Source organism: Chenopodium album, chromosome 1 (genome assembly GCF_948465745.1).
Source record: "Chenopodium album chromosome 1, dcCheAlbu1.1, whole genome shotgun sequence".
Lineage (NCBI taxonomy): Eukaryota > Viridiplantae > Streptophyta > Magnoliopsida > Caryophyllales > Amaranthaceae > Chenopodium > Chenopodium album.
Window position 1 is genome coordinate 2,586,644 of NC_137834.1, and position 12,192 is coordinate 2,598,835.

General features: G+C 32.1%; 2 protein-coding genes across 2 annotated transcripts; one reads left to right on the plus strand and one right to left on the minus strand.

The window, feature by feature from the left end:
* Positions 1 to 634: 634 nt before the first annotated feature.
* On the plus strand, positions 635 to 4,117 carry LOC145629112 (leucine-rich repeat protein 1-like). The gene is made up of 7 exons (XM_081681648.1): positions 635 to 976; positions 1,147 to 1,279; positions 1,770 to 1,841; positions 2,786 to 2,929; positions 3,230 to 3,301; positions 3,385 to 3,456; positions 3,563 to 4,117. The coding sequence occupies exons 1-7, from the start codon at positions 892 to 894 to the stop codon at positions 3,639 to 3,641; spliced, it is 657 nt and encodes a 218-aa protein (XP_081537774.1). The 5' UTR covers positions 635 to 891; the 3' UTR covers positions 3,642 to 4,117.
* Positions 4,118 to 4,323: 206 nt separating this feature from the next.
* On the minus strand, positions 4,324 to 9,648 carry LOC145629175 (uncharacterized protein At2g33490-like). The gene is made up of 10 exons (XM_081681747.1): positions 9,060 to 9,648; positions 8,804 to 8,876; positions 8,583 to 8,657; positions 8,219 to 8,280; positions 8,052 to 8,120; positions 7,672 to 7,700; positions 7,374 to 7,581; positions 7,021 to 7,281; positions 5,561 to 6,543; positions 4,324 to 4,777 (listed from the first exon to the last, which is right to left on the minus strand). The coding sequence occupies exons 1-9, from the start codon at positions 9,165 to 9,167 to the stop codon at positions 5,593 to 5,595; spliced, it is 1,836 nt and encodes a 611-aa protein (XP_081537873.1). The 5' UTR covers positions 9,168 to 9,648; the 3' UTR covers positions 4,324 to 4,777; positions 5,561 to 5,592.
* Between the last annotated feature and the right edge of the window lie 2,544 nt (positions 9,649 to 12,192).

Below are 12,192 nucleotides of genomic sequence, written 5' to 3' on the forward strand. Positions count from 1 at the left end.
ATTTAATATAATAAATTTAAGGGTAATGTTGTACATACCCTTAGGGTTATATATAAGCATTAAAAACAGTCTTGAAAATTGTATTCCGTATAAAATTAGGAATTCATAACAAAAACACGCGTAGACCAGTGTAATTAGTGTGTTTTTGTCACGATTTTCTAAATTTAAACAATTTATAAGAGTTTTTTTTAATGCTTATATGTAACCCTAAGGACTATGTATAGCCTACCCTTAAATTTATTATACTTGTATTAAATTTATTGTAGATGTCATTAATTAAAAAGTCCGTTAAAGTCTTAGATACAGTACCTGAATTTAAATTTTGTTCGTATCAATTTTTTTTTGCTCTTTCACATCTACTTAAGATACTGGTTATAACAATAAGCCCTGTTCTTTTGAGCTTATGAGCAGAGCAGAACACTATTTTAGCACAACAGATTCAAATACAGATCATCAGACTATCAGTAAGACAGAGCTCAGTAGAGTAGAGCGGAAAAGTGCCTTACTTGAGCACCCCTAATGGCCCTAAAGCTCTAATACAACTTATACAAGTATTGGTGTATTAGTTGCTCGATTATACCAATTTACCACCACTTAATAAAGGTGAAAAAGAGCAAATCCAATGGCATTATGTTTTATGGGCTCTATAAAATGCTCTTGAGTCTATATAAATAATTAATTAACGAACCCCAAAATCACACACAAAACAACACAAACACCCTCCTCTCTTCTCCTCTTCAGTCTTCACCAAAACACTTACACTTCTCACTGAACCCCCAACCCACCAAACTTACATTCTTGTCTCTCTCTCTCTCTTTCTCTCTCCTCTCTCACACAATCAACGTGATTTCAAACACACTTTCTAAAACTGCACCTTCAAGTTTTATAACAATGGAATTTCATTCTCTAACTTTCTTTGCAATCACTTTCCTTTCAATTTTATCAACACTTTTCTGTGTTCATGCTAATTTAGAAGGTATGTTCTGCTCATTTCTGTTTCTTCATTCCTGGGTTTAATTTCAAATTTAACATAAAGTTTATTTCTTGATTTTAATTAATGAAATGAACTTATAAATTTAAATAAAGTTTCTGTTTTTTTTTGGTGGGTTATTAATTTTAAAAATAAATGTTGATGTAATTTTACAGGGGACGCTCTGTATGCTCTGAGAAGGTCAGTAATTGACCCGGGAAATGTGTTGCAGAGTTGGGATCCGACCCTTGTTGACCCTTGTACTTGGTTTCATGTTACCTGTGACCATCATAATCGGGTCACCCGCTTGTAATTTCTCTCTCTTTTCACTTTGCATCTTCTTTATATCAATTAGACAATTACTCCTAGTTAGTACTCCCTCCGTCTCTAAATGTTCTTCGTGTCTAAAATTTTTCTGTCGGGTAATAGTAATAATCACCGTTAAAACAGGAATAACTTTTAGAGACGATATAACATATGGTCATTCTGTTCCGTATATTGTATGCTTAAGTTTGATTAATTCCCTGCAACTGGAGTTTTGGACCCTAATATCAACAACATAATGGTCATATACTCATATGCCTATGTTTTGAGTTAATACTACTAGGTGATTACCTTAATTGGTATAAACTTTGGAATGAATGACAAAATCACCCGTCATTTGATGTAACTAATGATTTATTTAGCTTAATATTTCCGCTTTTAGCTATATATGGGCTATTCGGCTATATATATCATTTTCCTTTAACTTGTAACCAAATTATTAATTATTAATTAGTGTAAAATTATTGGATAACAGGGATCTTGGAAATGCAAAGTTATCAGGAAAATTAGTTCCAGAGTTGGGAAAGCTTGAGCACCTTCAATACTTGTAAGTTTTTTTTGTTTTTTTTTTTTTGTGTGTGCAGCAATAATTTCTGCCTTAATATGACAAGTAATCTAGTTGACCTATGTATCTAATTAAATTCAATCAATTACAGACTTTAAAGTAGAGCTATCTACCTATCTATATTTTGAACATTAAATGATTTTATAATTCTCTGCTATTTATTCTCATTAAATTCTCCAAAGTTGTATTCTTAGTGATAGATCTAGTAGTTCCTGTTTCAACTGTCAACTTATTTATTGCATCTGAACTTGACTTGTGAAAAATTTCTCTTGCTGCATTCATGCTCACCTCCTTATTGTCATAAAGTTTTTAAGAAATTTTGAAAATTTTCTTTTCTTATGTTATATTAATTATTAAGTTCACCCCTTTAATTTTTGTCAAATTTTTTTAAAAGAAGTTTACTTCTTTAGTAATATTGATTCTTGAGGAATTATGGTAAAGGATGTTGTTATGTATTTATGTTATTGTTATATCGAATGCTATGAGACTAATGAGAGTCGATTTATTTACCTACTACTCTCAAGGGCGATTTTGGAGTGAAAAAAATAATTCGATTAGAGACGGGTTAATCCTTTCTCGAAGATAAATACAGTTATTGTCCGACTCTATATATGCATTAGTCTTGTATCGACTTGAACTTGGTAATCTTTTTTGATTAATTTATTTACGAATGTTACTAATGACAAAACATGACTAATGTTATTTCACTATCAGTTTGATATGTGGTTGTGGATGGAATTTGAACCTACCCACCACCCATAAGTTGAGCACTGTAAATGTTGGACCAGTATCTTGATAATTTGAGGCTCCACTATGTTAATTAGTACTTAGTACCATATAAGTTGATGCTGAGACAGGTAGCAATTAGTACGTCATTATGCATGATTAATTAATCGATTGACTATACTTTGGTGCGGTTTTGTCAGGGAACTGTACACGAACAACTTTGTAGGCCAGATACCAAAGGAGCTTGGTGGGTTAAAGAGCCTTGTGAGCTTAGATCTGTTTCACAATAATCTTACCGGTCCAATTCCTTTGTCACTGTCTAAGCTCTCCAACCTTAAATTTCTGTAAGCATTGAAATTACTGTCAACGAGTTCCTTTCTGTTCTTTAATCTGTATCACTGTATTTTTACCAAAGATGGTAATTAAAATTTAATGTAATCGAGGAACCATCTTTAATGAATATCTTCATGCAAACACAAGCATGGGATGCGTGCTTGGAGTTTTATCAAAGTTGCAGTATAAATTAAGGATCATTATGCTGCACACAGTTTGACATGAATCAAGTGATTCATTTTTACGTTGTCATTGTATTTTTTTTTTTATGATGTTAAGCTGCTTCTAATGATGGCTCTTCACGTATGCAGACGATTGAACAACAACAATCTGACAGGAAGAATCCCCCGAGAGCTTACCAAGCTCGGAAACCTTAAGATCCTGTATGCCTCTCAATCATACACTTTGTATTTACCTCTCTAAGGGGGAAAACTGTATTCTCACAATCTTCATTTGATGGCTGCAGAAATGTGTCAAACAATAACTTGTGTGGTACTTTTCCAACAGCTGGTTCCTTCTCTAAGTTCACAGAAGAGAGGTGATCACAGTTTACGTTCTTCTTACTTTAAGTCGCAAATCTCCATTACTGTATTTTACATGCTGGACTGACTAAAAGGTCTGTTTTCCTGCTGTGTCTATTTCAGTTTTGTGAACAATCCCAGGATAGAAGGACCGGAATTGATCGGGTTTGTGCGATATGACTCCAGCAAAGAATGTTACTGAAATTTGAAAGAGGTGCAAGAATACTTGGCAAAAACAGCGATTATGTAGTAGGAATATCTGATAATTAACATTATACTGCATCAAAAAGGGAGAACAACAGGCTATAGTCCTTAGGATTCTCTGTCTGATGTTAAGACAGAGACTCGAATGTTGGATGAATCCTTATTTTGAATTCGGTTTTGTCCCCAAATGTAATATATCTGTAAACCCTCAGAAGTCAGAACTACTACTACTTGTTTTGTAACTGGTTTCATTCCTTTGTAAGGAAGCTTATTGTGGAGGTAGATTGTCTAATTGGTTGGAACCTCTCGGAAATTGCTTGTTTCCGTATCTTCTGTAATATCGGATGCATCATGCATGAAAAGACTTTTGTTTGCAGAATGGTCAATTGACTAAAGCGCATTGTAATTTCTTAAGTAAATTGATTGTTACAGAGTTGCTTGGTAGGAAGTGATCAGATTGAAATGAAGAGTAGCATTTTTTTTCCAGAACGAAGAAAGTTAATACAAGAGACTTGGTTAACTGACCAAAGGTTGCTAGTCCTTTGCATTAAATTTCGATGATCTTAGCATAAACTTTCTCCGCAAATAAGCAAGATTTGCGAAATATTCTTAAGACTTGTCTAGATAGTCTATCATCTACTGGTTTTGTTCAAACAATCAAATTGGATGTACAGAGAAATCTGAAAAGCAACTAACTAATATCATCTATTCATCTTACAAACTTTTTATTCTGCAAAAAATACCCAAAAATTGGGAAATTCCTATTACAAATTAAATAATACTCCTATAAACAAATATATATATTTTAATTTTCAAAAGAATTATGCAACCATGTACAGAGGCCTAATTTTTGATGAGTACCATAAGGAAGAACTTTCTGCACATTTTCTACCAACGGTACAGACTATATATCATATAACAATGAAGAGCAGATTATCTCCTAATTTTCTATGCCATATATTATAATCTATGCTCTTTTACAAACGAACATGCTGTAATACCAATATAACCAGCTTGTATGCATTTTATGATCACGAACAAGCACAGTCTATACAGGGGCTTGTTCCTGTGATTTTCTAGGCGCCAACTTACGAGCAGATAGGCCCAGTAGGTGGTGCAAACTAAGCATGAGACCTGCAAAATAGACAAGATACTAGTTAGCTGCAAGAATAGCTTTTTTCCGTTTTAGCTGCAAATTAAAAATTCTTGCACATATATTTGATTCATCATCAACAAGCAACTGGGTTAAAAGGCAAAAAAATTCTAAATTAATTTAACAGGGATTGCACTATGATTTGAAAGCAAAAATGGCAAAGAGGTTTTAAATTAATTGTGCTGTCCTCTGCAATTAACAGAAAATATGTGGTGCAGTGAAAAGCCAAACATATTACTAGGGTAACAAAAATTAAAACCTACAACTTCACAAAGGCAGTGAAAAACCAACACTATACAAGAAAAAAAATATATTAAAACCTGTAATTTCACAAGGACAGCGCTGTAATATATTTCTTCTTTATTGTAAAAGACACTCAATTTCATAAGCTATTGAGTAAGGTATAAGTTTCAAACTTTCAATAACATTTGAAAGCATTATGGTTAAATGAATTATACTGTCCTCAAACTATGAAAATATGTGGTAAAGTTTCGGAGTGAAAAGCCAAAATACCGCGAGTACAATAATAATAAAATTTAATGTCTGCTTTTGGATATAAGGTAATTTGCTTCATCCAGATTGTATACAGCCCTGATACAGGTGCATATAGTCGCTCTCCTTTTTTTGGTCAGAATACTGGTTCATATACTTGATAAATAGATATAGAAGAACTTCAAGAATATCCAAGCAACAATGCTATCTAATATATCATTTCTTAATGTTTGAAGCACAACTTTCAGAAAGGAAAACAAGATAAAGTTTACCTCTGGTAAAGCAGCCTACAAGATGGTAGAAATCAACTTTTTGTTGGATGCTGATTTTCTAACATCATTGGTGTCAAAGGAGGTGAGAAAATATCACCCGTCTTCTCTGAAACAGGTGAGGTTTCCAATGGCCTGAAAGGTGGTGATTTTGTTGCTGCTCCAGCACCACTTAAGGGCATGGAGTAGTAACCTATTCGAGGAGGAGTGGGTAATGGGGATGCTATCTTAGGCAAATAGAATTTACTAGCAGCAGAATTCTCTGAACTTCTTGACACCAATGGTGCAGAATGTCCAACAGTGCCTGAAGGTCTGCCAGAACCATATATAAAGTGCACTGGAGGCCTTGGAAGCTCATGAAGCTCATTTATTCTCGGAGAGGTGAAAGTTGGTGAGGTAGAAGGAGATATCACAGGGGATGATGCTGATCGATGTACAGTACTCCTAAAAATGGGTCCGGAGGAAGATGGCGGAGCACCAGTGACACTTACAGGATTGCAAGCAGATAACGAAGGCTTAGTTGACAAATGTTTGCTAGTCAAAGGACCAGAAAAGGATTGTAATTTGAGTTTTTTGCTACTCAATGTGATCTCAGGTTTCAGCAGCTGCGCTGAAATACCCTCAGTCAAAGGTGGGGGCATTCTGATGTTATTACTTTCTTTCAATACTGACTTTGAGCTTAGGATGATAGGACCAGACAAGGTTTCAGTTCGCACAATCTTTTCATACGTGTTCGGCTCCAGAGGAGATGAATGATATAAATTCTCAGCATGCAGAGGAAGTGCCTTGGTTTGTAAAGCAGAAACCCGTCTTGTATCACCTGGTTTAGGCAAAACATAAGAATGGAACTTCTTTGTTGATGATGGCTGCATCAATCTTATCCTTTCAGCTGGTTCAAACTTCCGCTGAGTAAACAGTGGGGCTGATTGACTGAGGATCTTCTTTTCTCTTATAAAAGAATCCTCATAGCTAGCTTTCACATTTCCCTGCAAATTACAAACTTTTCTGACATTAATCCAACGGATCTTTTGTCATTTGTGAAACATGCAACACGCTCCAGAAAGGAAGAAACCAGAAAATGTTCAAGCAAACAATGGACAGAAACAAATGAACCATGTTATAAAGTTGTGCAAGTGTTTCAAAAAGACAGAACCATATGGGGGAGAAAAAAAAAATAGAAACTAACAAGCGAAGCCTTCCTAGCTCTAAAGTATGCAGAAAAGCAAAAGATATGGAGGAGTGCAAGAGAATAAGGGAGGAGATATGGGTGAGGCTAGCCTTAAAATTTCTTCTAGGCCACATAAAAAATTTCAATTGATCACCATAATCTGTATTATTCTTGCTTTTAAATTCTTTTATGATTAACAGGTATAACTCAAAAATGACATCAGACAATTGGAAAGACAAGAAAAGGATAATGCATGGAGATTCTTTCAGCCAAAAGTTAGTAAAATTCTACCAACCTCCATATTGCTTCTTGCAGCAGAAATATAACTGAGCTGCCGATCATTACGTTGATGATCGGATCTCAACTCTTCTTCATCTTCCATGCTAGAGGTGCTGCTAACATCATCATCTTCACTGTCATCATCATCTTCAACATCTTCTGACTCATCATCGTTGAGGCCAGTGAACTGGTAATCTATATGTTGCTGATGAGTCACCAAATTCACATGTGGTTCAACTGCCTCAAGTGACTTAAGCGCCTTCCTAAAGAAAGATAGCTGTTTGCCAGCAAAAACATAAATCAAACGTCAAAACCAACTATGGCACAAAAAAAAAAAAAAAAAAAAAAGCTCAATAATAAGATAACAACCTGAGCAGCATGGTGGCGTGCTGCCTGAGTAAGAAGGCTTCTGGACTGCCCTTGTTTCAAAGATTTTAAACGAAAGACAAACAAGGTAGCTTCTTCATCAAATTCATCTTTTGCTGCTTGTAATTGCTGCAATGTAAAAGTGTCCCCCTTCCCACTTTTGGATCTTCCTTTCTCCCGGTATTTTGTTCTCATGTACTCAAATAAATCCCTGCAAAACCCAAAGCACGAGTTTAAGGGCTACTTGATTAAATGCGAAAAATGGTTAGAATGGAGATTCAAACCCTTAAAACAGAATCACCTTTTCTCATCACATTGATGCTTCATTTCCTGCAATACAATTTAAAATACAATGCATCAGGCACAGTCAAATTCAAATCAAAAAATGACATCAAGAAAGTCCTCCTTTCAATGCAATAAGGCTGAATGAGGCAAGAGATATTTTTGCAAGGGCGACATTCCATAATAAAAGTAACCAGCACTCAGTAGAACAACAAGTTGAAAGAAGAGAGGATAAAGTTTTAATCTTGTGTCAATGTACAATAATTAGCACCAACAAAGATTAAAATAGTACTAATCAAAACCACCAGACACACACTAACTGTAATTTTGTGACACATACCATCACCACATTAATAAAAATTGAAACAAAACAAAAGAGTAGTGTCAAAACAAACTAACCTCCACAGTATGAAGCTCATTTATAAGTGACTCTGATGGAACCGTGATTGTTTGGAAAATATGATTGCGCTGAAAAGTAAAAGGACAAGATTAGTGATCTTCAAAATAAAACCAGATGCATATATTGTCAAATTGAATGCCCTCTGCAAATTACAAAATATACTCACATAGCTATCAACAAGCTTTTGGAGTTCAAACTGCACTTTTCCAAGCATCAACATCACTTTACCTACAGGCAAGTAATGAAATTCGGGGTTAAAGGAAGGACAATCAACAATCACTAATCGAAATTAGTCAATTATGCACACAAAAAGGAAGTACAGAAGAAGAAATATATCATAAGTAGGAACAAAAATAAAAAAATTTAACAAGGGTTAATATCAGTTGCTAAGCATGAAAAGAGAACTGATGTTATTCTGATAAGAAAAGCTAATTAATATGAAATGCAGGTTTACTAAGCCAGTGTCTATATTTTCAAAATACATGAAATCGAAAATCAAATCGAATTTAAATCGAATTTCGAAAACTCACCAGATTCTTCATCATCATTCAATGCAATTTTCTGAAGGAGGCAAACACCCATCTCACGCAATGATTCAGAAAACTCTAAAGAACATCAGAAATCATTTTAGAAAAAATTATACACACAGTTCCATAATAATTTTGTGCTACAATTGCAAAATTAACTACATTAATTCATAATTTATATACAAAATAATTAAAGTGTAAAAAGAAAATAAAATTCATCATACCATATGCACTATTTGTTGCCGCAGCAGCAGCAGAAAGCAAACTATCATAACAGTCTTTCATATCTTGCATAGCCTGCTCAATTCAAAACATAAAATTGCACGTTAATTTCAAATTCATTTTACAAAATATTAACAACAATCAAAATTACAGAATTATGAAATTCTTGAATTTCACCAATAATATAATACATTAAAATTGAATAAACATTGCATAAAAACCAATCAAAAATCGAAATTAAACCCTAAAAAAACATACCTCGGAAGCTTTAGCAAGCTCATCCAATTGAACAAGAGGCTGAATTTTTCTGTCTTTGTTATTGTGCTTATTATGATGATTAAGCAATTTCTTCAATGAAGTCTTCATTTTTTTTTACAGAAATTTCTTCAACCCAGAAATTTCGCCAACAATTACAGAGGAGAGAGAAATTACGAAGGTCGAAATTGAAGGATTAATGGCGGAGAAAACTTGCGATGCAATCAACAAAAAATCCTCCCAAAATTGTATAAAAAAAATTGAAATTGAAGAAATTGGAATTGAAATTGAATAATTTGAAATGAAATTAGGTAATATTCACACCCTTTATGTGTGAATTAGGCTTTGTTCAACTAATGCGTTCTTCTTCGTTGTTCGTCTTCGTGTGAGACTTTCTTGTTGAATTTTTCTATGTACTCGTCGACGTACCAATATGGAAACGAATATGAAATGAAAATGAAATCATATCATATGATATTTATTTATTTTTATTTTTATTTTTATTTATATCTCAACTTTTTATATTCTTTTTCTTTCTCTCTTTTTGTTTCTTCTTTCTTCCTTCCTTTTTAGAATTTTATGAAAATGTGAACTTGAATGCATTTGCCCTTGAAATACTACTCTAAAAATCCAAATTTAGGAAGTTAAGACTTAGATGGAAAGAAGCAATATAATTCGTCCGTTCAGGAATCAGTTACGGAGTACGAAATATATTACTTTTAACACGTTTTTGTTAACAGAGCTCTAATTATAGTTTGTTACACTAACACTCTTTCCATTTGGAATTTAAATTTGTTACAGAATTATTACTTTTCACATTTTGAATCAATTGGTATAGTTGATTTTCACGTTTTTATACACATACACTTCATTTTGTAAGTAACATTTCACGTTTTTCTGCAACTACTTTAAACATGTTTTTGTTAACAGAGCTCCAAAACAAATTATATGAAGTAATGTTATAATAAAAATATATGATCACATTATGTTGTATATAAATTATACTTCGTATATAGTTTTTAAGCCATAAACAAAATAAAAAAAAAATCAAGATTATTAATTTTCATAAAAATTAGTCAATTTAATTTGTAAAACATTGTGCCAGTTATAGTATGCTGCGGAGTATAAAATATTGCGTCGGTCAAAACATATATATATATATATATATATATATATATATATATATATATATATATATATATATATATATATATATATATATATATATGTTTCAAACTATTAGCTTGGTTGTTGGAGAATCGGAGTTGAAATGAGAAGTTTGCTTGATTAAAAAAATAAAAAAAATAAAAAAAAAAGGGCCAAAATTGTAACAATGGTGGCCAATCTTCTATTGACAAATAGGGCATTTAAATTAAATAACAATTTAGTAAAAATTGTTCGGATACAAATTGGCTAAAAAAAATAATAAATTGAGCTCTCATATATAATGACTTGTAAATTTGACAGTTAGCATAACATTGAAAATACTTTAACTATCTCTAATTACATATTAGTAAAATTTCATAAATTTTGATATTATTAAACCATGCAATCAAATCAAACAAATTAAAACTTGGATTTGTGATAATTAAAATTTTGATAACAATAATTTCATGATAATAATTAAAATAAACTTTGATTTGTGAGGATTTAAAAAATTCAATTCGTTTTGGACCTTTTCTTGCTTCAACACTCATCAAACAAAAAAAGCGCCCATAAGCTTTTTTAAGCGCAATTTTTTTCTTCTAACGATCGTGTTGACTTTGACTCTATTGTTTGGACCACCTTAATTTTCAACATCTTATGTCTCTTTTGTATTGAGAACTTGAGACTTTCTACAATTTGCTTGTTCCGTAACATGTACAGATGTACTTCGTACATGTATTAATTTTTTTTTTGTACTTTTAATTAATTTTTTTAAAAAAAAATGGTTTCTGATTCCTTAATTCTTATCCAGTGTAATCTAATGTGTCTCCCATATATTGATGTCCCAAATTCGGACATATTTTTCCTTTTGGTATTAATAATCTATTATCCTTACTAATGTTGAAAAGAGACTTGAAGAGGAACCTTTCCAAGCTAAGCATACCAATTATTCCAAGTGACAATTTCCTTGGATCGTCGTGTCTTTTTTTTTTTTTTTTTTTTTTTGTGTGTGTGTGTGTTTTTATTATTATTATTATTATTATTATTATTATTATTATTAAAATGTTATACATAACCCTTAGGGCTACATATAATCATTAAAAACACTTTTGAAAATTGTATAAAATTAGGAATTCATGACAAAACACGCGTATATTTTTAATGCTTATATATAGCCCTAAACATTACCATTATTATTATTATTATTATTATTATTATTATTATTATTATTATTATTATTATTATTATTATTATTATTTCACTTTGGTTTTTACGCTATTTAAATGTCTTGATTCGAGATTTTGACTACGGAGTACATATGTTTTTCACTTTTATTACAACTAAACAAAAAATAAATAAATAAAAAAAATTACATAGTATTACATAAAGTATTAAGGTTATAGAGAGTATATATTATTATGCATTGTTTACAATCTATAAAAAAATAAAAAATAAAAAAAAAAATTGAAAAATGAGTAACCAAAAAACGGAGTAGAAGGGAAAGACAGATGTGAAGAAGAAGACTAAAATTGTAATTTACATGTTTGCTTACGAGAATGATGAAGAGTGCATTCAAGTTTAGAAGGCCGCATTATTTGGCTTTGACTGGTAGAAAATATTATTTGTTGAGTCAACAGTCAAACTCTATGAATGTTACCTGTCCTAGAAGAAAGCTTTGATTTATCATTATTTGTGGCAAAAGATGTGGGCTAAATGAAGGTGACTCTCTCCCATTATACAAATATGTTTTGCTATTCTCGTTAAGTTTTTCTTGTGTGTGTCTTTTCATTTTGATCCTTCAAGGAATGGAAACTACCTAACAATCTACTCTTAATCTACAACTCTAAGTTTTGACCACCCATATATAGTGACGACTAGCAAGAATTACTCGCAAATATTATATGATACTGTCTTATAAAATTGATTCTGATACAGAAAAATTAGTTACGAAAGAAATTTGTAATCTATGTTTTTTATTTGCTTTATTGAA

Bases quoted from the DNA above. Each gene is read 5' to 3' on its own strand.
- LOC145629112 (XM_081681648.1), top strand. From the start codon at position 892: ATGGAATTTCATTCTCTAACTTTCTTTGCAATCACTTTCCTTTCAATT. The intron at 977-1,146 runs GTATGTTCTGCT...GTAATTTTACAG, and splicing joins TGTTCATGCTAATTTAGAAG to GGGACGCTCTGTATGCTCTG. The intron at 1,842-2,785 runs GTAAGTTTTTTT...CGGTTTTGTCAG, and splicing joins CTTGAGCACCTTCAATACTT to GGAACTGTACACGAACAACT.
- LOC145629175 (XM_081681747.1), bottom strand. From the start codon at position 9,167: ATGAAGACTTCATTGAAGAAATTGCTTAATCATCATAATAAGCACAAT. The intron at 8,877-9,059 runs GTATGTTTTTTT...TGAATTGAGCAG, and splicing joins AGCTTGCTAAAGCTTCCGAG to GCTATGCAAGATATGAAAGA. The intron at 8,658-8,803 runs GTATGATGAATT...GATGTTCTTTAG, and splicing joins GGCAACAAATAGTGCATATG to AGTTTTCTGAATCATTGCGT.